At 39.5% G+C, this 25,596-nt stretch overlaps 1 protein-coding gene across 3 annotated transcripts in view; it reads left to right on the top strand.

Moving 5' to 3' along the window:
* Positions 1-24,422: 24,422 nt before the first annotated feature.
* PPFIA2 (PTPRF interacting protein alpha 2) overlaps positions 24,423-25,596 on the top strand; it is a gene marked incomplete at both ends in the record, with an annotated part of 273,973 nt that continues 272,799 nt past the window's right edge. For all 3 annotated transcript variants that reach the window (XM_084206211.1, XM_084206210.1, XM_084206209.1), the window contains one exon: positions 24,423-24,671. In XM_084206211.1, coding sequence (XP_084062337.1) covers positions 24,423-24,671 — 249 coding nt within the window. The remainder of the gene's footprint in view (positions 24,672-25,596) is intronic.

Raw genomic sequence — 25,596 nt, 5'->3', positions numbered from 1 at the left:
TTTCAATTAAAACAGTGCAAATGTTGTATCTAGACAAGGCCAACTTGCTAAATTCCAACTGTTAAATATTTATTATTGGTAGCAGCATGACTCAAGGAACTGCTGCTTGCTTATAATTCCAACTGAGAACATTCATACTTTCTCATTCTCCTTCCAGCCATATCCAACACTGTCCAGTTTTCAAGCAGTACTCATTTGATAAGGGATATTAAGCAGTGACAAGAAATGTAATATCCACAATGTTATTTTTACAGAGGTATTTCCATGACCATTGGTCATTTCTTAACAGGTCACAAAATTTGCCTGAATTACAAGTTATTAGTTCACTTATTTATTTCTAAAAATTTCACTTGTTTTTACATTTACTTTTATTGTTCTTGCTGGAATAATATTATTTTTTATAATTTTCTTTTAATGAAGATATTCTAGTTTTATTTTAATTTGTGTTTCCGGCTCTGAAAGCAAATTTTTTTTCAGCTTTCCCAGTTTAAATTCAAATTTTCCTCAAAGAAACTACAGACAGGAAATATTTACATAGATAGTCCAAAGATTAAACCTCTTCCTTAGTGCTCTTTCCAAATTTTCTTCAGAACCTGAGATCAAATATTTCCATGTGTGCACAGGGTAGAAAAAGAAATAAAGATCTCTGTGGATGTTTGACTGATGTTGGGTTTAAAGATGAACATAATTTTTCATACCTCCAACCTAAGGTTCTATCTTCCTAAGGGAATAAAACATCGCACATCAACAAAGGCTGCATTGTTCTGTGACCACTGCATAACTACAAAGCTTTTCTTTGGTGCATAGGGAAAAACAAGTCCAATTTTGAGATGTAAATTCTTCATTCATATTAGACCACAGAAAATAAGTAATACTAAAACACCTCAGACAAAAAGTAAAACGCATCAAACTGCTTTCACCTTTGCTATGTACAACCAAATTATCTTGTCTAAAGATATATGATTTTAAAAATAATGAAGTGATACTTTCATGAAGTAAAATATCTTAGCTCAAAGCTCAAAACATTTTCATTGCTGGATTAGGAAACAGGCCTTCTCATGTTGTCACACTAACTTGCTTCTTCTTTCATTTGCTAGTGTTTCTTCCATTTTTCTTTCTTTTGTCCATTTCTATTTAATGACTTTTTCAAATAGGCAATTCAATTCTCTATTTTTCATATTCATGCAATTAATCTTCTTTTGCATCCTGCTTTTAACCTTGATTTCTGTTGCCAGTCCATCCTCTAGTCATCCCCACAGATGTTAACCACATGAAGTTGGTGTCATCCAAGCTGAGTTCTGCAGACGTAGCAACAAGAAAGGTGACACTGCTGTCACCTCAGCTCAAGTGAGCACTTGTACAGTTCCACCCTATGTATCAGCATGGAACAGGAGATAAAAAGAAATTAGGAATATTCACAATGGACAGAAAGCCTGTTTGCATTTTTGCAGATAGGATAAGGATGGATTTGGATTGTTTATAATTATTAAAAAGCAGCTTTCCTGATCCATTCTGAAAATTTCCTATTAGTTATGTAACCTTTTCTTCCAAAAGAGATGACATCATTCTGCAAATTGCTGAATTTCCTTGTAAGCATACAAGCTTGCTTTACTGATTTGGTGGTTTTGGTGGTGACCAAAATGCCTTCAGTGCTATGCTCTAGCATAGTGCATACCACCACTCAAGGAATAATGAATAAAGATGTGCAATTTAAATTGCAATGGCAGTTTAGAAAAATGAAAAGGAATAGGCACAAACACATTTCTCACAGGTACAGCAGAACTCCTCAGTTGTCCAAAATAAGTCTGAACTCAATCTTTTGAGGGGCCTGTTCATTCAGGTTTTTGAGCTGAAGAAACTTTTTCCTGTACAGCTGTGTTGGGAACTGGTTGGTGGCTCATTTTTGTTTTGGTTCAATTTATGGGCAGGAGAGGTGTTTTTTTGTTTTTTATTCTCCTACAGTACTGCATAAACTCCACCACAGAGAAAAATACAGTAAGTAAAAATTAGAAGTGATAAAGAATATTCTGTTTTCCTCTGCATAAAAACTCCTAAGCAGACCAGCTTCACACAACTAAATCAAGTTGCCTCTAAATGGATGAATTCTAAAGATGCCATTAATCCACAATCAGACTCACTGTCTTCAAGCTGGGTGCCAAAAGTAGTTATCCAAAAAGAATGTCCAAGCACGGTGCAAAGAAAAGACAGATGTGATATAACAGTATATGCAAATGAAATTCAGGCCCTGTAGCTGTAAATGTCATCCTGTGTTGAGAAAAATTTAAATATGAAAGATTTTGTTTTCTGCTCTATTTGCTGTTTTGGTGTAGAAGATATAAATATAAGGGGGAAGAGATGATTAATTTGTTTTGAAAAGCGATATATTCACTGCTTTATTTGCAGACCATCTAGAATCATATCCCACATTTAAACTTCTGCTGACCAGTATTTTACTTTGAGAACAGCTTGGCTGATTTTTAGTCTGGCCCTGATTCTGGGGAGAAAATTGCCAAGTCCTGGTATTGGACTTGGTTTTGCTTTACATCAGTGATGCAAAAGGAAGGACAACTGACATGTCATTTGAAAAGGAGTGATGTAACATCAGCATCTTTCTTCCTGCTCTTCTTCCCCTTGCTGAAGAGGCACAAGGGTGTATTTAGAATTTTGGAAACTGAGAATTCTTTCTTGAATTCTTTTTACTGAAGGAAGACCATAGCTAGGACCTCTCTCTGCTCCTGCTGCCCTCCCTCCTCTGTTCTTCTAAATACCAGAGCAACTGCTACTAATGAAGATTCTGCATAGGACTACAATGAAGGACACAGCAAAAATAAAAAGGACTTCACAGTGATGCAGATATAACTTAGTCCCACTGTAACCATGGTTTCTTCAGTGAGTACTTCTATTGTTAGTACCTAATTTTAAAGGCAAAGAGGAAAACAGAGGTCTTTCTGATAGTAAGACAGATTTGAATCCAACATGACAGAATGTCTCACATAAGGAAGACGCAAGACTTATGGTAGATATATCACATCTCTCCTTATTGCTAGGACATTCCTGAATAACTAAAAAAATTCAAATGCTTGAAAACATTATATATTTCTACTGACTACTTGATACTTTGTAGAATACTCTGAAATTCTGAAGACTGGTTCATGCAGTAAAAAGATAGAACAAAACACACAGATAATTTGTAGTATGTTAATTAATATCATATATGCTCATAAAATATGTTCTTTAACAAGCTGTTTTGCATACTAGGGAATTAAAATTCCCATTTATTCCCAAATAGTTCATAGCAAGTCATATTAATACATTTGGAAGATACTTCTTTTTCTCTTGAAATTTTATCTGAACACTCCATCTTTAATGCCCATAGAAAATATCTACTTCATATATAATGGTAAGGATTAATTCAATACAGAATTAAAAGTAAAAATCAGTAGAGGAAGTTGTCAGAAGAAAAATAAACAGATATAAATACATCTCTATTTCCTAGAGATATTGACTGCAAGATAATCAAACCTAATATAGTAAGAATGCTGAAAATTCAAGCACATGGCAGGAAAGAAATTTCGGACATAAAGACTAAAAAGCCATGGAGCATGCATGTACATACAGATATAGATATATATGCAATATTTCATGAATCCCTATCATAAGTTACGTATAAATTTCATGATTTATGAGTCAACTCTCCGAAACGTAGTCAGGGGAGTGACTGAGTAAGAAAGTTTTCTCTCTTTATATACATACCAATAAAAGTCATGGCAGACTCTACCAAAGTAATGTAAGCATTTGGAAATTCTGTCACAGGAGTTTCTCTTTATCATCTGGAAAACAGATCTGGGCTACGGGACAAATAGCTTATACAAGCCCAGAACAGCTGAAAGACAGACAGACAGACAGAATTATCTCTCTTGATTTTTTAACACTTGCATTTTGAAAGTAATGTTAAACAACAAAAAGATGACGTATCTTCAGTCTACCTGCTCTAGAGTTTACTGTTTATGTGGAGAAGTCAGGACAAAGGATTAAAGATTTCTCATGCTATTTTTACCTTCTTCCCTAATTCTCCCAGACTGAGCTCACAATTTCAGTCTCATTGGAACTGTTTCCTTCAGGTTCAGAAGCACTAATCCACACGTAAGAGGAAAACAAAACAATATGAAAGAAGACACTTATGTACTCAAGGATTTTTTTTTTTTCAGAAACATCACTCTAGTTGTCCTTATTCTGTCTCTTTCATCCTCTGTATTCACAAGTCCTAGTTAAACTACAGGTTTGACATGCCTATCACTTCAAATCCCAGAGTCATAAGATTGCATGAGAACAAGTTTATTTTTAAACAAAATATGAAACTCTCGGGTTCCATTATGCTGCAAAAGAAGTCTCGAAGAAGTGGCTAAATGTAACAAATACAGCCATATGTGCAGAAAACCTGAAACTCAAGTTCTGAAATCTGTCACAATGAGATACAGCTGGAGAGGAGAGTGCAGACCTCACAGCCCTGTGTTCTCTGCCACACTGTGCTCCTGACAGTGCTCATACACAGATGGGCATCCCTGCAGCTCAGTACGCTGCCAGCACTGGCTCCTTTGGGGACCTACCGACACCGCGGCAGCAGTGACAGAAGGCAAGACGCATCTCCAGAGGGGGAAAGAAGAGAAATGTCCTCAAGCAAATGCGTGTCTTGTCCTGAGAGGGGTCCTTCAGGAGCTAAGGCTAGTGCCAAGGCAGCAGAGGGCAGCTGCAGCGCCGCGCTGGCCTCGCAGGCTGTCGGGCACAGCCGCTGACACCTCGCTCGCCACGGCGCAGCAGCCTAGCTTCGCCCCAACAGAGCTCTGTCACCTCACATGAACCCTGACTTGGAACCACAACAAACCAGAAAAGCAATAAAGCTGCATGCACTTCAGTCTCCTATTCTTTAACTTGTTCCCCATTTATGTGGCTCGCTATTTAAAGGATTCAGTCTTTGTGTACAGGCAGTATGAAGTTATTTGTAAAAATAACGTGTGGTAAATTGGCAGACAAGCACAGTTTAAAATACGGGCAATCTGTTGAGTGATTTAGGAGAGCTGCCATAAAATTTCATTTCTTATGTTATCATATGTTTAGCATTTTATGCAACATAGTGCTTCAAGAAAAATGATAAACAGTAAAGATTCATTGAAAATGCCTTGTAGGGAAGAACACATAGGGCGACCGTCAGGGCGGAGTGGGGGGCCAAGGGAGAGTCTGGTGCCAGGGCTCATCCCACCTCCAGACAGAAGTGGGCAGCTGGGGGACACCAGTGCAGCCCCAGCCCCAGGCTACAACGTGGGCCCACAGCCAGGCAGGGCTATGTGGAGCTGGAGAGCTGCTGATGTGCCACTGGTGATGGCCCCTGCAGGCTAACACTGGGTTCTGTGCCCCAGGCAGGGTGGGAGGCACTCAGGGAGGGGAGAGGGACAGTCAGGAGAGATGGGGCCTTGGGGGTCATTGAACTTTCAAGGGATAGACAAATATCTGCAAACAGTCCCCTTTTAACTTTAAGGAAGTGAAACCTGCAACTTATGTTCTATAATCCACAGAGAGAAAACTTCATCATATTTGTCCAGGGTGGAGCTGTGATATGGTGAGTTTATGAAATAACAGGATTCCTCTTCCTGCACTGGGCTACAGAAGTTTGCAAATACTTTGTAATATATTTAGAGCTTGAGGGCCCTAGGACCTATTAACAAATGTTGACAACTTTCTACTTAGATTCCCCACTTTTTCAAATTCCATAAACACTCAGAAAACAACAATCATTTTCTACAATCAGGTATTAATATGGGAGCAAACATATCAAGATTTTTAAAAACACAAACAAAAAGGAATATCCATCTTTGTTTTTGTAATTGTAATTAAAAATTAAACAGACATAATGGATGCTACTTTTGAACACCTAACTACTATGAAATCCCAAGTCTGCTGAGGCTAAAATCCATGACTATGTATATCAAAATTTCATCCCGGTTCTTTACATCAGTATCTATCACACAACATAGTCACTTTGTGGTGCTGTCCTTCTCTATTAAAAACTATCTCAAGAAAAGCAGCAGGTCTAAAAAACAGTCTTACTTTAATTACTTAAAATCAATAAGTTTGATTTGTTAAGAAAGTAAATGGACTTTTTTATGTCCAGATGCTTATTAACATATTTTTAAGTTCAAGATCTGCAGAACATTTCTCCATGTTTACTTTTGGCTGGCGTTAGGACTCCATTTTTTTGTGTGTTCCACATGTATAGGTTCTTTCATCAGTAAAATATTTTCTATGCCAAATTCAATTTTTTTTCAATAATTTTGTCGACAAGAGTACACTTCAATATTTTTTACTCCATTTGCATCTGTAGCACTGAAGTTCCATAGTAAGGAATTTCGCAGCTTTTTAAGATCTACTTATACCCACCCTAATCTTTAGGCTTGAATTAAGTGTTAGATGAAGATGTATTCTACTGCTTCTTAGAGCAGTCACACAATAAAATGAGCTATGCATGGAAAGGAAGCTGTGAAGGAAAACAGGGTTTTTTTCTAGTATTCTAAGAAGGACATACTGCATCATGGGATGATGTCTGCCAGTAAATATTTATTAAATCATGGATGGGAAAAGAACATCCTATACTTTGTGGGTGCTTTGGCCTCTGAACTCTGCTGCTAGTGGTAGTCACGGTCTTTATTCTTCTCTCTCCTTAGCAGAATGAGTAGTATAAAACTCATCTTCTGAACACAGCTTCAATTTAATTTGAAAATAACTGACTAATTGTATTAATCACCCTATGATGATAACAGTTGTTTTTTTCTTCATGAGAATGGCAGGTAAATGTACTCGTTGTTTAGCTACATCTCTCTCTTACCATTCTGTCTGGTGTTTCTAATAATTCCTTGTACAGAGATTATTTTTTACTTTTAAATGCATATTTTTCTTTGCTAATTTCAGATAGTCTTTTTCCTATTGCTTGTCAGATTTTTATATTTTATAATAGTTATCTATGTGCATTAGATTTTATTTACTTTTATCTCAACAAATGAAGACAAAGAGAAACCGGCTATCTAGAAGTAAAAGGTAGACTAGCTCTTTAGGATGATTAATAATCAATAATAGCTGCTAATAATCATCTTCAGCTTTCCTGTAATGGTCTGGAAAAATATTCTTGCCAAAATCAAACAAATGCTGAAAAATTAGGAAGAAGAAAATCTACAGGATATAAAGCAGACATGGAGAACAAGAATGTAAACAACAAATGATCATTTCCTATGTGTGTGGGAAAATTTAATTCCAAAATGGAACTTCTACTGGTCACATTTTACAATAAGATTTACTCATTTTCAGTACTTTCATAATATTTGTGATTTTGACAAACTTATCTGGTAATTTTCTTGAGTTTTTTTTTATTACACTGAGATTTTGTAGGCTTTTTTTCTTTTAACTCTTTTGGGGATCTGTTGCTGGGTGTGTACACAAGTATGTGCATGTGCATGAAATGTGTCAGTTCTTCAGCTGGGATTTGGAATACTGCAAATAAGGAGTTTTTATTCACCTCTGCTCTTCTGCTTGTCTCTCCTCCCTTTCTGTTAGCTAATGGTAGGAGAAGTGTGAAGTTTGCCCATATACATACAGATGTTAAGAAATCTTTGCCATGACAGAAAATTATTTGAAAGTAACAAGATAAATTGCTAGCAGCAATGCATTTAATTAGCAGAAAATATGACTCATTTGAAGAGTAAAACTTAAAAATATTGTAAATACATATATTTCTTCTTACTACTGAATTTCTAGACCATTAATATTTTTTTCTGTTCATTTGAAAAATGTATAATTAGCATTTGTATATTTTTCATTAAATATAACAAGCATTTACTAGCACTAGAACCTATAAGCAAAAGTAACATATTTGACAATAATATATAGTGAAACACGTGAGTTTTGTGTAAATTTAAATTTGTAATGCTACATATTTAATGTCACCACAAGCAGTCATAGTTCTTGGTTCAGGGATGGCTGAGTGTCCACGTTCCTGTATCCATGTGCAGAAAAGAGCAAAGCCAAGAGCAGTGCATTGCTGTGCAGTGTGACAAGGGGACAGGCTGAAACCCAACAACCCCCTTGCAATGCAGTTAATGCTGTTTGGAGCACACTGCTAAATAAACTTCTGGCTGAAAGAACAGCTGCATGCCAGTCACTTCAATTTCTATCTATCTCTCTCTTCCCCTCTTTTTCTGTTTTGTTTTGTTCTTGTTAGTAGTTTTTCATTACTATTTGAGATTCTCTGTCAGATATATTTTGAGGGCAGCAAACTAAGCAGGTAAGTAATAAAATGATTATGCTATGAAAACACATATGAGCACATGATCTACCAAAACAAGGCACTCGTAGTGACTTTCTGTACTCCTACACCTTCCACCAATTTTCTCTTATTGATGACTGCAAATCTAAGGCAGGGCTACAAAGAGGTATGGTCCATATACTGACTTTTCTTCCTCAGTCTCACATCAATTAAGAAAATATTTTGTGCAGATGTAAATCCCAAAGTCAGTCCCCGTTTTTCTAGAAAATAAACTGAAAATCTCTCCAAAGTACTTGATATTATCAGGTCTAAGAGACTGCTAGACTCCACAGTAAATAAATAATTCAATTTCTTCTTCCCATTCTCTTTTTTTCAAAGGCTTCATTTTGTAATTGGCCCTATCTACTCAACAAAATTAATTTACATTTTACAGAGATAAGAAAAATATTTTCTTTTGCTTCAGTGTAATTTCATTAACAATTTTCACAAAATAAATTCAAATAAAAAACAAATAAACAAAAAAGAAACAAAAAAACCAACCTAAATGAAAACAAAAAATCCACAATGCAAACCTTAAAAAAGTGTGAAAGACCCAGTACATGTATATGGTAAATCTAAAAACATGTCTTGGTGGAGAAAGATTTACAATTGTACTTATACTTTTTTTGTACTCTAGGCATATGAGTATTTTATTTTTAAAAAATTAATAAGTTATTTTGCATACCTATGAGGAAGATTTCCCAGATTTAACACAGCTCCACAAACAACTCAGCATTCTTTAAAGCTTTTTACACCCAGTAGGAATGAATAAGAGCAGATATTGGATTGTAGGGCTGGAATCCCCGGAATGATTGACTTTGTGTATTGACAAGGGAAGGCTTTATTCTGTTAGCAACCAATTATCTTATGAAATTCTTTCCTAGCACCAGAAGTTATCATTCTCTTAACTGCACCAAAGTGGAAGGGGACACACTTTGGCTACATGTGAATGGTTAAAAGATGCGTAGACAATTTTAAAGTAAAGATAATTTTTTAATAAAAATTTGTTTAACTTTCCAGACAATGCATTTAACCTATGGTTCCTTGTATCCTTTTCTCTCTGATAGTATTGATATTACTTTCAAGTAATTCACAAAGCATTTCCACTAAGGTCTGTTTTAACTAGCATCTCTTGAGCATTTTTTACTTTATCTTCTCCCAGGCAGGTGCTGTACAATGAATTGTCTTACTTCAGCATGTTTTCTTGTGTGTCTTTGTTTTGGCATCTTTATACACTGCTGCATTCAGCCCAGAAGCTAAGAAAATCCTATGAGAGTCCTTCATTTTATTATTTTTGCTGAGCAGATGAGATTTTTTTCAATAATGAAGCATTCTTTTATAATAAAAGATCATAACTGTCAACTCCTAAACTTTAATTAATTCAAACTACAGACATGGAATATTTGAAAACATTGAGAATCAGGACTTGTTTTAAAATTGTCCCTCTCTGTGCATAAAATTTGGAATAAGAAGTGGAGTGTGCATTTTGGCTTTCTCTGGCTAACCTGAGGAGCAATACTGCACCACAATGCAGTAATGCAATTTCCTGGTCATTGAAGGATTTTCATCCAGATGGATGGCACTTTAGCAGCAGAGCTGAAAGATGATGAAATTTAGCAAGCTCAAGATATCTCCCTGAGACAGAGTTACCTGGCAATCTAGTGGGGAAATTCTGATTCAAATAAGGCTTTACCTGGGTTTAGTGCCAGCAAGTTTTATTTATTTATATGTGAAGGAGCCAGGCATGACCTGAAACACCTGTGCAATGCCTCAACATCTCGACTTTTTCAGATGGGGAGGTTATTGGTCTTTACCTTCTAAACTTTTTTGTTTGTGAGCAAAGACTCTAGGGGTGGACAGACTAGTGGTGTCAGTTTGTTGTGATGCTGGCTATGATGGTTGTTTTATTACCAATGCTGTTATAGATTGCATTGTTTATTAATGACAACTGCTCCTTTCAGAAGAAGCAATGTTTCATGTTATTCTTTGCGGATTCCTCTGGTCAACATCTACTTTGTGGTCCTTGAGCTTTGCTTTGGAATTTGTTCCTCCTTTAACTCACACTATGTAATGAAGTGGATTATGAATTAAATGACCTTTAAAAAATGCATTATGATCACAAACTTGAAAATGCTTAAAGTATTTTTAACACCATGATGCACTGTTTCTTGATTAGACTTGCTGTTTTGATAGTCTGCATGTTTTACATTTTCATGGATTAAAAGGAAGATACATAGCTGAACAGTGTGCATATGACACAAATTTCTCTTTCACATCTTCATTTTAGCAGCTTTTAAAGACATCACTGTTACCCATCCAGATCTGTTCCATACCACTGCCAAAACCTAATCTAGGGCACTTGTAAAAAACATGAAACTAGACAAAAATTATCCCAGAAACACAAGCAGTTTCATGCCTTCATGCACTCTTTTGCTTGCGCTTATATTTTGAAGATAATTAAAATAATAAATAAATTGCATTCTGAGAATCTGAAAGGACTGCTCACTACTCTCAATACAGCTGAATAAGAGTTTCAATATTTTTCAATTGAAACTGACAAGTTTCGATTTTTATAGTAATTAGGTAAAGCAAAATTTTCTATAACAGCATAAGTATTTCAATAGCAGACTGAATTAAAATGTTTACTCATATCTTATGCCACTTTCATTGCAACGGACACTTCAGCTGACCAACATGAGACAGAGTGGAAAAAGAACAGAATGATTGTTCTGGAACCCACTATTTGATCACAAAAAAACCCTTTCCCCTTCAGTTTCAGGTTCTCAGCTACAACAGAATGCGAATACCTGGGATAGTCAAGGAGGTCTTTACCAGCCATTAAATCATGTTACCAGGAAAATCACACTAAAGGAGAGCAATAAGACCAAAGATTCCCGTGGCCCAATCAGCCATCCTGTAGCTGCAAACTAGAGCCTGCCCTGCAGATCAGACTGAGACAGAAATAAAAACTGTCCTTCCCCAGCTAAGGACTTTCATCTGTACCAAAAGATGCTAACTGTGCTATAAAATGCTCATACTTTTATTTTATTGATCTTTCATTGGCTTTGAACAAATCATATCTAAGGTAAAGATATATTCCTTCTTTGAACTTTCTCCTTCCCCATCAAATGTCTGCAATGAGACTTTTAATGCTGCCATGTTGATTTTTGAAACCACATATGGATTTTGTGTGTGTATGTATGTGAAAATGTGTGTGAGAGAGAGAAAGAAAACAGGGTTTATGACAGTCTTCTAGTAGAATGAAGCAATCAAGTTCACACCTGAAACAGGTAAGCAGTTTAAAGTGAGGAACTACATAGGAACCCTTAAAGCCATAATAACATGCAGAGAACCTCTGGGAAATAAGCATGAATGTAATTGCAAAGTAAACTGGAATTCTAACTCAAATTACACTGGAATTTATTTACACAATATTACATTTTTCCCAGTCTCAGCCAAGATCTCATGAACTTTATTTTTGTGCTTCTCTCTTTGTCTTTAATGACTTCTTTATCAAGGGAAAACTAGCTCTAAATATTGGGTTTTTGTTTTGGTTTTTCTTTTCTTCCTATGTAACATTTCTAAGACATATCTTCCTTTCTCCATTTAAATATAGGAACCTTATTCAGGCCTTCAACATGCTGTAGTGCCTATTAAAAGGCTTTATGAAATAGTGCATCATTAGTATGATTCAGGAATCACTTTTCCACTTACTGGGTTGACTTGAATCATGTAAGTTTGCCACCATTAGTTGCTCCTCAGTTTGCACTGCGTTTTCAAAGTAACAGCAAATCTTTTCCAAGTTGGTGTTCACCTCCCTATATGATCAGTTATTCCTCGAGAGCATGGTGGTGTCCTCTTTTACCCTGTTCATAGCAAAGGATTTCATTACTCTCCACTTTGCTGGAGAAAGCAAATGAGAAAGCCCCATGGCAACACTGACAGAGGGAAGGAAAACAGCTTTCAATGTGTCTTTCTGACATAAGATTATATATATTTTTTTAAAGTAACCTGGCAAATGGTAAGGAGGACTTCTTCCTAAGGTAACAAAGAATATAGTCTTACTGAACTCTTTCTATCTACTCTTCCTACAGCTGATAAAGCAAGTGTTCACCCACTTTATCAGCTGCAAGTCCCAGTTACTCAAACATGTGATGCCAGTACATATATACACAAATACAGAACTTCCCAGTGCAACAGGGCTTTTCATACTTCTGGGGTAACTAATTGAATGATTAGAATTAATATAATTAAATAGATATAGATAATAGAGAATAGAATTAATATAATGCTTGAAGCTCAGATAAGCAAAACTATGTTTTGGAGAGCTAATGGTCAAATTCCATTCACGGGGTTTTTAAGCTCATAAGGAAATAGTAAACTAAATACCTTTCACTACTAAGGTTTCCATGGAATATATTATTATGCTCATATGTTCTCGATCAAAACCCTCTACTTAGTTAGGTTTTGTGAAAAGATGTCCCTTACTGTAGGGAGAATTCCTTTATTATTACCAAGCCCAAATATCTTTCTCCATCCCAGTTTTTGTGGCTTTTTCACAGTTCTTCACTTCCCATTCTTTAGTTTTCCCTTCTTCTTCCATCTTATTGACCTCATACCCCTGCATGCTTGAAGAGAAGGAGGCTCCTGTTTAAATTGCTGCCACAAAGCACAGGTGGTAATTGGCAGCTCCTGCACTCTGCAGTAACCTCAGCGCTGTGACACACGGTACTGCAGCCACTTACTCATCTGTGAATCTGCAATGGAGAAGATAAGGGCAGCAGGTCAACTAGTACAGGTAGCAATGCCAATACCTTGAGTAGCAATAATAATCTTTCTGTGCTGGGTTTTTGCTTTAATCATTGAAAGTCAGTACGGAGGATGGGCATGAGGAGCTGAGGGGCCAATAGACTTCCAAAACTATTCTACAAATATTTGTAAAACAAATGGCTGTGAAGGAGGTCTGTCTGCTATACAGCTTGCAAATAATTGCCCCCTCCAGTACATGGAACAGGGACTGGAATATTTTCCAAGGTGAGTACTGAAAACAGTCACCTTCAGTGAACATGGACAGATCTCTCACATGTCTGGCAAACACTTTATGCAGGAAAACGCTGTTTGAAAGGGGAAAAAGGCAGGATGTCATCAGTAGCACCCATCTTTATCAATATTTAGAAAAGAGTGATACTTCCATGCATACAGATCTGTATAAAGAGTGACAGTGGTTATTGGTTTCTCTGGGTCTGGATTGAAGGCACTTGACACAGTAGTTCATGTTCGGACTCAGGTGTTTATTATTTCTTATCAGTAAAACAGTCTCACTACTGTGAGTTTGGCAGCTTTTCACTACAAGGCACAAAATGGCTAACAATCTCTTGGTCTTTTAAGACTAAACTATCCAATTAAGAGCTGACACCTAGATTATTTTCTCTTTAACCCAATAATTGATCTCAAAGAGCTGCAATGTGGACTTTTCTGCCCAAATAAGAAATGGCCCAAACCCACGGAGAAGAAGGAAGAAGCATGAAGTAGAAACCCAGGACAACACCCAGTGCCCTCCATCTTGCTTCCATCCACAACATACTAAAAATCCCAAAACCTAAATTTCTCACCAAGTGATACACCTACACTACTCTCTATAATCTATTTCACACTTTTGTGGATTCTAGTCTGTCTTGAAGTCCAGGAATCTTTCTCCATGAATGAGGGTCAAAGTCAGTGCTCCCCTGGGGGTCAGGGCACCCCAGAGCACACAGAGGAATATTCCCGGTACTCTGGGCTTCCACAAGTGGTGAGTTCTAGAGAGTTTGAAGCTGCAAACCCTGATCTTTAATTTCAAAGAAAGGGGAAGAAAATCCTTAAAGAAATAATGTAAAAAACCCCATCAGATATGTCCTTTGAGTCAGTTCATACCAGCCAGCCTGGGCAGTACCTCCTAAGAATGACAGCTCTCAATGATTGATTTTTGAGTCTCTTACTTTTTCCTTGCTTGCCTAATTCAAAGCTCAGATTTGTGATAGTCATGCAGTAGAAAAATTTCATAGATGACAGCTCTTGCCCTCAGCTACAATGGGATTATCAGGAAACCTTTCTAATGGTTTGTATGCTGATAATTAAGTCAAGATAGTGATCTGAAATGGCCAAGTAAAATGACAAAAAGCAACTTGCAATAGTGGCACAGGTGAGAGGAAGAGCAATCTTATTTTTTTCTCTTTTCACCTATGCATTGCACTGAAAGCTCTGGCAACCCACTCTGGCATGGTACCAGTATTTTCTTTGCACTTGGATTTGAAATGTCCATGTTGACAACTCTTCTTAGCTATATTCCTTACAGTGCATCCTCTGTGCATTTATATTTCCCACAATAAGGTGTCACACCTCCTGTGAAGCCTCCAGTTCAGCAGCAAGCATCACTGAATCTCAGCATGGTGCTGGCTGCGGCTCCCTCCTCTCTCCAGCACATTTCCACAGCACGTGAAGAGACTTCAGGCTTCTGAAGCAACACAGTCAATCCTTCATGGATGAAATTCTTCTCCTATGCGGAAGAAATGCAAACAAATACTGAAATATTTTTTGCAAGAAAAAAGTTTGAGTAGTTGATACATGCACATCCTCAAACTGGGCTGAACAAACATCCTCAAGCCGGCTCTGAAAACGGCGGCTGGTACTCGTTCATTCATTCACAACGCCCGGGTCCACGGACACCCACCAGTGTCCCACCTCTCCGCCTCTCTTTTCCCGCCCGCCTCGGGCCGCCTGTGCCGGCGCTGCGGGGCTGTGCGGGGAGGCGCGGGGGCAGCCCCGGAGCGGCCGCAGCTCCCGGGGGGCTCGGATGCTGCAGCCCCTCCAGCCCCTCCGAGCTGCGAGGGGGCCGCAGGGCCGTGGGCAGGGGAATTGTACGGGCTGGAGGCAGCGCCGCTGAACGTCCAGGTCACGCCCTGGTGTCCCCTTTTTATTTTCTTTTTTCTTTTTCTTGGGAGTGGGCGTGAGGGAATTAACGCCGAGCGAGCCGCGAAGCAGCGGCAGCAGCATCTGGGGAGCCGCGTGCGTGAGGCAGAGGAGGCAGACGCGATTACTTCAGAATTTATTTAAGGACTGGTGAAAACCACTGCAGCGGCTCCAGGGGAAGTCCCCGCGCCGAGGAGCGCGCCCAGCCCGGCGCTGCCGCGCCGCTCCCTCCGCCTCCGCCTCCACCGCCGCCCTCCGGCCCCGGCCGGGCTCCGGACCCGGGCACGGGCTCCTGCCCGCGCCCGGCGTTCCCCAGTGTCTGATCATAATTACACGCCCGGGCTATTGAGATCATAGCAGGTTTTATCCCTGCTTTCTCACGGTCGGATTACCGCAGATGATACGTTTTATTACGCTCTACGGTTAGAAGAGATGCCGTGGCGTTTGCCTGAGCTCCTTAAATTACAGGATGTAGTAGCGTAGCGCTGCCGTGCCAGTCTCGATGCCGGTGTCCCCGGGCGACGCGGGGCTGGCAGCGGTGCCCGGGGCGCGGCCACGTGCCGTGGGTGACCGTCGCCCGGGGCTCTCCCGCTCCGGCTCCGGCTCCGGCTCCGCACGGCTCTTTGCACGGTGGCAGCCGGGCAGCGATGTGCCAGCCAGGCAGCGACCAGCCGTGGGCAGAGGATTTCTCTCTGTAAAGCAGAAAACCGCGTTTGCTTTTTGATCATGCAGGCAGTCGTGCGTGCGTGTGGACTTCAGTCACGCACAGAGGCATAATTAGCCTGGGAGGTATCGGAGAGCCGGGGAAGCCAGATAGCGCTCAGTTAAGTTTAGCAAAAGATAATAAATAAAAGAAAGATGCTTTCGCCCTGCCCCCTCCCCCTGTGATCGTTTGCCTCCAGCTGCAAAGATGCTGTTGCTCGAAAGGGGCTGCTGGAGCTTTAAGAGCCGCTCCCCCCCCTCCTCCTCCCGACAATGGTCTGAACCGAGCTCTGCTTCCCAAAGCAAAATTTGTAATATGCCATTTTTCCCATGGATGCTTCTCCTCTTGGCTGCTGACGAAGTGACCGAAGAAAATGTTGAGGTGCCAAGCAGCGAGACTTGCCGGAGGACGGGTGCGGGGGCTTGGGGTTCCTCGGAGCAACGCCTGTGTCACCATTTCTAGGAAGATGGTCCAGGAGTGCTCGGCTGTGTGAGTCCCCGCTCGAAGCCGGTGGAGACTGCGGTTGTTATTGATCAAGTGAAATAGCAGACGCCGAAATAAAAGATACTAGGTACTGAACCTTCTATTTCTGAGTTAGATATTCCTTCCTTAGCCCCGATATCCTCAGGGGATGAGATGCAAATGCAAAATCTAGCTGTCTGCCTCTTGCTGTAGCACTTGTGTGGTATTTAAATGCATTTCTGTAATGGGAATTGGGGGGTTTCAGACTGAAAAATGTGAAATAAACTTAATTTTTTTGGCTGTGGTTTAGGGAGGTAGGAGATGAGAGGGATGACATAAAGAAGAGATAGTTGGAACGAGTCCTTTTTCTAAGGTGTTGACTACCCCTCCTGTGTGGAAGGAGTGCAGGATGCTTCTGTTAAAGGTGATATCATAGTTTAGTGGAGACTGGCAGGTAAGGAGTTAACTAGGAGGAGGAATATGCATGTAATGTAACTCAGACAATAGGAAGGATTTTCCTTATTGGAATTACATTGTGCTGCCTAAGAGCGATCCTGCTGAGGACATCTGAAGAGACATAATTGCAGTAAGATCTGGTTTTATCAGTCACTATATCTATTTAACGATTTGGAAAAAATAGCTTGTAAATGCAAAATACCCAGAACGATCCAATGAAATGAGTTTTCAAGCTGATGTCACTGTGGACAGGCTAGAATGTATGGTAGGTAGATTTCTACTTCTTTTTCCTGCAGAAAAATTACAAGTAACTTGAAATGACTCCTCAGTTGTGGTGTGCAAATCAAACACAAGAGCAAACAGAAAACAAGCTTTTAAAGCCAGTTATTGATAGAGAAGTGAGGGACTAAAATTAGATTCACATCTAAGGTGGTGGCCTTCAAGGTGAGCAAAATGAATGCTTGTCTGAGAGCCTTTGTCAGGCAGAAGCCAAGTTGCTTTGTGTCTTCTTATTCCCAGAGCTTCCCAAGTGAAAGAACTCCATCTGCTAAATAATTTCCAGGCTAAATGAGATTGCAGAGGTGTTTGTTACAATATTCACTTGAATAAATAATTCTAAGACTCTTGGACAATTGAGATAACAGAAGATGCTAAATAGGGTGGGGTCCAGTTAGAAGAAGGAAGACAACTTTTTCATTTTCCACCTCTATAGGATACATACCACAGAAATGTCACGTAGTTTTAGAGAAAGTCAGTATTGAGGACACACTTTGACACCTGGTCCATACATGATCATAATCAGAGAGAAGTTAATATAAGAGAGTTGCTATCAATTAATTTGTAAATGGAGTCCCTCCCAAAAAGAATCTTTATATAACTCTTAACCAAGGATGGCCATATCCTGTGCTCTCTGCTGGAATTTTTGTCCATTCCCCTTATCTGGATGTTTAAACTGAGCTGCAGAATTCCTAATTGAGCTAATACGGAGTTCACTCTTGATGGAGACATAATGCAGCTGATGCTATAGATTTGCTATGACATTTTTGCATACAGCCTGAAAAATCTTAATCACAGTGAACCACATTCTTTCTCCCTCTACTAGGACAGATTACTTTAAGCAGCCATTGCTTTTTGCCAGTTGGGTGTTGTGTGTTTAGAGGGGAAACCTGTTCATGATTTCTGGTAATATTGTAGGCAGTGGTCACATAACATCCAGCATGCTCCCTGGTATCACACAACAGGCATTTGTGATCTTTATGCCTTTGTTTGGAAGGAGGAAAATGACAGAAGATTGATGGCTTGTCTATGTTAGTGACTTTTTCAACCATCGATACTGATACAAACTCACTGAAGTCCATGATAGAATTTCCATGAATTCAAGCATTTGCTGGATTTGATTCCATGCAAATAACTGGAGAAAACCCTGAACTAGGAAGCACTATACTAGGAACCAGTCAGCCTGGAAAAGGCTTTGTAGTAGATGGTGCAGTAGATACACGATGGACAAGAAAGGTAATATGTTTTGAGAGCTTCAGTGTCCTGCTTCTCAAGCTGCCATTGGGTACAGCTGTGATGCCTGAGCACTCGGGTCCAGAACTACTACTGAAATAAGAGTCTAGGTTTTGTTTCGAATTAGAAGAGTTCTAAAGTTATTACATTACCTAAAAGTCTACTTCTAGGTAGTGTTTCTGTGTTACATAGATTTCAAGGGAAGCAGGAATTTGCCAGTATCCTGCTCCCCCTTCAGAACCTCTGGGTGTTTGGGATAGTTGCAGGTGCTACGCAAGTTCACTATGTGTTGCAGTCCTTGCAAGTTTTGGATGCTGTGGGGGCACCCTGACCAAGGGAATTGTGATATCTGCTTTGTGGCTCAGGATGGATCTAAGGAACAATGATTATGTATTAACAGTAAAATGCTGGTAACTCAAAGCATCTCTCATTGAGGGATTGCTTTACTTACATTCAGAATACTGGGTAAAGTGATAAACTTTGTACTATAGAAGTAGTAAGTTCAGTATCAATGGAGCTTTTATTTTTCTATTTAAAGAAAGAGAAACATTTGAAAAGTCTTACTTTTGTTGGCTTAGATCAGTCAAGCATAACTTAAGTTGTATTACTACAGGGCAAGTCAGCCTTTTTCTGGCAAAGAACACAAGCTTTCCTTCTCTTCTTTTGAATGAAGAGGTATATAGTGCCCATTCAGCTATTAATGTCAGCTCTTTATGTTGAAGAATATGCCACCTTGTTAATTCCTTTCTCTCCTCTCCTTCCTCTTCTTTGCAATCCTGGCTGCATGGGAAGTGTAGCACAGAATGATGTACAGGAGAGCTTACTCCATTATCGTGGACTCCTGTGTTCTTGAAAATATGGGACAGAGGTGTTTCATCCACTACTTGCAATTCTTAACACCCACTGGAAAGAAATTCCAGCTCCCTCAGTGTTCATTCTTCTCTGCCTGTGTTCCACTTAACATGCCTTCAGGTTGGAGTAGATTATCTCCAGAGGTTCCTTGCAGCCCTAAGTATTCAGTGATTGTCATATCCTGAGAGAGCAAGGTGGCTGTCCACTCCCTAGTGGGTTGCTGTGGTTACCTGCCTGTACCTCACTTTCTCCTGATGACCAATTCAGGTCTTAATTACCTATGCACCCCCTACTTCCACTTTCCCCCCAGCTTCTCCTCAGCAGTGTTCTGGGGCAAAAGCCTGCAGTTCTCTGGTGGCACAATGAGCTGCAGTAGCTTGCCAGATGCACAGTGGTTAGGCACCACTGGTATAACCAAGTGGGATTTAAGGTATCAAGTCTTGGTAAAGAAATCCTTGATAGAATCCTTAAGTGGGAATTTACTTAGTCTCTGCAAAGGTGCCTCCTGATGGCTGGATACCGATACATGAGTGTACTCAATTCAATGTCATTCATCATTCCTTTGAAAAGAAGCAAAGTCTGTGGTTTTGGGTTCTTGGATTTGTTTGGTTTTGATTTGTTTGAGTCCTATCCCATGGAATTATTCCACGTGGAAAGGACTTTTGGAAGTCATCTGTGCCAACCCCTTGCTCAGTGCTGGGCCAAGTGCAAAACAAGGTGAATGCTCACTGCAGGTTTGGAAAATAAAAAGAAAATTCAGTGTTAACTATAATTTTCAGAAATTTAAGGCAGATATTTATGCACTCCAATTTTGTCACATTTAGATTTTGTCACATTACCTGAAACTTTTAAGAGAAGTTAGTTTGCAATTTAGAGTTGCGATAATGCAATTCAAGGTTTCTGTTTTAAACTTCAGAGATGGGATTCTAATGCTCCATGTACATTGTTGATTGTCTTTGCTTATTCTCCCTTTTTTGTCAGTGTCAGCTCTGAATTCTTTTTCACTAGCAGTACTGATCAGAGAAATATTACTGTAATTACCTTGTGGGAGTTGATAGGAATGTATAGATTAGGGAAAGGGATACTATGCCGGGGTAACAAATATCTGAACATAGGAACTGGTATGTGCAGACCAAGTGGAGAGATTAAAATACATGCACAAACTCAAAGATGTTTATGTATCTGATTTTCAGTGTGCATTTAGAGTTGAATGAGAAACTAATAGTCTATTGAACTGTATAAAACCAATTGAAAAGAGTGGAGGGCTGGGAGTCTTCATTCCAATCTTTCATCTTTTGGGGTCATTCCTGGGCATATGATTATATTCCATCAATTGTATGACAAGCTGATACACTCAGTTCGAAAACATGGAATATCCAGATGTCAGTTGGGATGTGCTTGGTCACATATAGCAGCCATGGTTTAAAAAATCAAGTTCTCTGAGCCTAGCCAGTTTTTGGAGCAGTAAGAATGGAGAACAAAAAGGAAGCTTAATGGCAGTCCTTTATTAATCTTCAGTTCAATTCTGAGTTGAATTGATATCTACATGTTTAGTAAGAACTGAGTACCTGAGACAATACCTGCTCTGTATGCATGGATCTGTAGAGCTGTACATATATCATTAAGTCCAGGATGCAGCTGTCCTGTGTATATGAGATTTGATTCATGCATATATAGGGAATGGTGTCTGAGTTTTTTCAAAAGTTATGTAAATTCACAGATCAGCTGCAAAAGTATGTGTGGCAGGGTAATTCTGAAGTGTAATAGAAGTGGGCTTGCCAAGAGCCATGTTTTGAGCCTTTTAGAATTGCAGCATTGAATGTGGCTGTGTCTTCCCTATAAATACAACTGAAAAAGTAATATAATTTTCACCAAAAAAAAGGCTTATTCTGGTTAATTTTTTAGAGAGATCACTTTCAGTGTTTAATGATTGAAATCCTTCCTGTATAAGATATACTTGAGCCTAACGCAGATTTATTGTCTGCGATTAAGTGGGAAGAGTAGGTAGGTAGAGTGATTCCTTCTAATTTCATTGTATGAAATATTTCAGCTGATTATATTATGAAACCAGACTAAAAAATGTTAGGGTGATGGAGGTTTTTAAACACCAAATTTAGGTTTAAAATTCAAATTACATAGAAGGAAAATCAGAAATGGCCCTGTTTCCCTACTGGAAATTTTTAAAATATAATTCAAGTTACTCAAGATATCACCACATTAGTGATCAGACCAAACTGGTCATAGGAGTGCTATTTTTATTTTATGGTTTAGCATGAATCCCTCAGTTGTATCTGTCTGTATGTGCTGTCTTGGTCATCTATGTCCTTCTGGTGTATGCAGCCTAAATACCTTTCAGGGATAACTAAGCTGGGAGCTGACTGTTACATCTAAATCTGCTGACCCTGTGTGTGAACCACATCATCCTGTGGTTAGCCAAAGGTTGACTAATACATGCACACACCATCAGGAAACGTCAAGAACTCTTGTAACTCTGTGACATATTTCATTTCCTGTATAAAGATCCAAATGCATATGTGCCCTTTTATTTGTCCTCAGCTTCCAATCTTATACTACTAGGCTGTGATCAGTCTGTTTGCTGACACTCCTCCTCTGTTCCTGTGAAGTTCCTCCACTGCTTTACCTGCCCTAGCTTTTGTTGCAGTCCCCCTTGATAAACCATCTTTCCTTTTTTTTTTCCTTCACTTTAAAATTCTTCAAATATTCTCAGTATTTTTATTCCTTCTTGCTATCAAGCAGTAAATTTGTAAAAGGTGTAATAAGGTCCTGGGGAAGTAGCTCTATTCTTCAGCATGTGCTTGGGAACAGTGTTAAATGGTGGCTGCCTCAGGACATTGAAAGCATCCCATGTGTTGGCATATGTAAGAGTGATAAATGCCAAGAAAGTTTTAAAAAAGGAAAACAAAAATGCTTTTCTAAAGGCAAGAAGACACAAATAATAGTAAATCAAACAGCATGGCATACTAGGTCTTTCATGAAAGGCTGTAAGAATTTTTTCTTTGGAAGCCCCACAGCAAATCTGCAGTTGCTTGAGATTTTGTTCCTTTTTTTGTGGCTTGGTGACCCAGGGGCACTCTGAGAAGCCAGGTTGTCTTCTGAGTTGTTTGGGATCCTCATGGACCTCCACAAACAATTTGTGTGAGGTCATGATCCAGGATTCCCACATCTACTGCTCCTTACTCTCGCAAGAGTCCAAGTGTCCCTTTCTGTCACACCCTACCAGCATTTCCATCTGGCTCAGGTTAACAGACTGCTTTGCTGTATTTCTCTTCACTCTCAGGGTGGGGGAGGGAGAGGATGCCTGCAGTTCCAATGGAATAATGGCATTGATCTCTGAACTTCCAGAAAGTGATGTACATCACCAGGCTGACTGCAAGAACTGCTGTACCTTTTAAAGATTCTCCTGGGGCTGTGAGCTGTGGGAGAAAACTTCCAAATAGCGACTGCCTACACCAGGAACTGCCCACCCATTCCCTGCCTTCTCTGCTGTCTTAGTCATAGCCCAAGTTTGTTACTTGTGCTGTCAGAACAATGCAGTCCAGGGATTCAAAATAAGAACAAGGCAGGGCCCCCTGCCTTCCCTGAATGCAACAGCTGAGAGGGACAAGATGTGAAAATAGTGCTATCAACTCATGGATTCCCTTATTACCCCACAAGCACTTACATATATGGCTTCCCACATCCCTATAATGACTTTAGGAGATTTCCTATCTAGTATGAATGCAAGGTGCTGAGGTAGCAACAGCTGTCCACACAAAGCTTTACCTACCTGTTCTCACACACTCACCAGCATTCCCACAAAATTGTGCCACACTCACTGTGCCACAGCCTGTGTGCAGGGGTAGCCAATGCTGTGCCCTTCACACCAGAAACCTGATCTGCGTGTGTAGCACATTGTAAGTACTGTCTTCAATGATGAAGCTTCACTGATGAGAATCCCCTGGGACAAGAAGTGTGACCCATGAGATGTTGATGATTGTGAGGCAGGAAGGGTTCGGTGACAATCCAGATTGTTAACTTTGGTCTTGGAGAAAAGGCATGCAGAGACCATGGTCTCTGGCCACCTGGTGCATACAAAAAAGTTATGATTGAACTGAGCAAGTGGCAGATGGCCTTGAATTTTTTAATTATCCCTTTGCTCACTGTGAACTTGACCACCCCAAACTGGTTAGCCACAGGTGGGAGCTGAGTGGAGACTGGCGGTGGCCCCTTGCTGAGTGCAGTGTACTTACATGATGTTGTGAGAAGTTCCTGGAGGCAAGACAAGCTCCCCTGGCTGGCATCCCTCATCCCAAAGTCCCTGTGGACAGCGGACAAAGCAATCAACATCAGCAAGATCTCCCAAGAGTTCCTAAAGCTTCTCACTGTACGTGAAGTGGGGGTTTGAGATTTACGTAAAAAGCTTTGGAGCTGAAGTATGGGTCTGGGTGATGTTACTGGCTCTGCTCAGGACAGATTTAAGAAACAAACAACAGTGATTCTGTTCCTGGTAATTCAATTTGCACAAGATATCACAGAGATGTAATTAGCAGAGTTTCTAGTTCTTGACCTCTCACTGAACGAGCTCAGTGGAGAATAACTTCCCCTGAGGATGGGAATAACTAGATAGAAAAATAGATTAACCTGGCATTGTTAAGGCAGCATGATACTGGATCAATGGTTAGCCTGAACTGTACTGTAGAATTGCCTAGGGGAAGACAAAATCTGGCAATTAGTGGCAGCTATTGACATCAATTCCAACAATTCAACAATGAAATTAAGTAAGAGAAGGGAGAAGAGCAACAATCAGGGAGACTACAATTGCAGAGGAAGTATTTTCTTTTATTTTAACAGAGTATTATTTCCAAAACTATTAATTTAAAATATTTTGTAACCCTCCATCTCCTTCCAGTCAGTCTTCTTTAGTTTTGGGAAGCACATTCAAAGTCTTTGCTCTATGGAATTAGTCACTGTATTTAATCCCTCTCTATTGACCATCTGATTAACATTGCACACAAGTTTAAAAGCAGGAACAATGCAGTAATCAATTGCGTCCATGTGACAGAGTTTATTATTCCTCTTATGAAACATCCTCAAATGTTTTCACTACTGAAGAGCTGTTCCTTGATTTGTGTTTGTTTTAAAGAAATGATGTGTGAAGTGATGCCAACGATAAATGAGGACACCCCGATGAGTCAACGGGGGTCCCAAAGCAGCGGCTCGGACTCGGATTCTCATTTTGAGCAGCTGATGGTGAACATGCTGGATGAAAGGGACCGTCTCCTCGATACCCTTCGGGAGACACAGGAAAGCTTGTCACTTGCACAGCAACGCCTACAGGATGTCATCTACGACAGAGATTCCCTCCAGCGACAGCTGAACTCAGCACTGCCTCAGGTATGTAGCTAATAAAGATTCTTCTTTTTTTTTGTTTAAGTTCACTTTTTTTACTTAATACCACTTACTTTAACCCTAATCAGGATGTATTTCTTGAGGTCTAAATTTTGCTCCCATTGATGTCAGCTGCAGAACTCCTACTGAATTAATAGAACCTGGTTTGACCTCTATGGGACCTCTTTTCATATTCAATAGTAGGAGTAATGCTGTTGACTTGAAGGAGAGCAAGACGAAGGCCTGTAGCTACTGGTTCTTTTGGCTGTTGCTCTAGCATTTACAACAGGTGAGGGATCATTTAAATAAAAGATCTAGTGGTAGAAATAAAGCAAAAAGAATGAGGATGTTTTCTAGACACTTCTAATAAACAACAAATAAAACGAACTAATGTAGGTTAAATAAGGTGCAACACGACCCCAAAAAACAACTTATACCTTAATATTTTAATTCAGTTAAGTTTAAATATTATATAAATCTCATTATCTGAAGTTACCCTAGTATTTTTTAGGAACTTGAAAACTGAACAACTTAATTTAAAATGCCAATGGATATTATATGTCAATAATATATGTCAATATAATTGTTTTTAATATACTCGAATTAAAAGCAAAGAAAGATTTTACTTCGGTTCGTGTATGTGGCCAGAGGTTGGAAAGATACCATGATTCAAAATTCAGATTTTCTCCATGTTTTCTACTTTGTGTTTCTCAGCTGTCATGTTTTAGGGACTGTGACCATGAGGACCTGAGGATGAATTAGGATAGTGTGTGGCTTGAATAAAGAGGCAATAAGGATGAAATAAGTAAGAAAATTTTTAAGGGTAGAAAAGTGATACGCACTGGAATAGGAAACAGCAGTTCTTCAAGAGCTAACCTCATACCTCAGTAGGTTTTTGAAATATCTTGAGATAGGACAAAATGAGAGAGAC

The sequence above is a fragment of the Fringilla coelebs genome, assembly GCF_963513975.1.
Source record: "Fringilla coelebs genome assembly, chromosome: 5".
NCBI lineage: Eukaryota > Metazoa > Chordata > Aves > Passeriformes > Fringillidae > Fringilla > Fringilla coelebs.
Note: the sequence above shows the minus strand (reverse complement) of the source record. Positions and strands in the feature narration are given on the sequence as shown.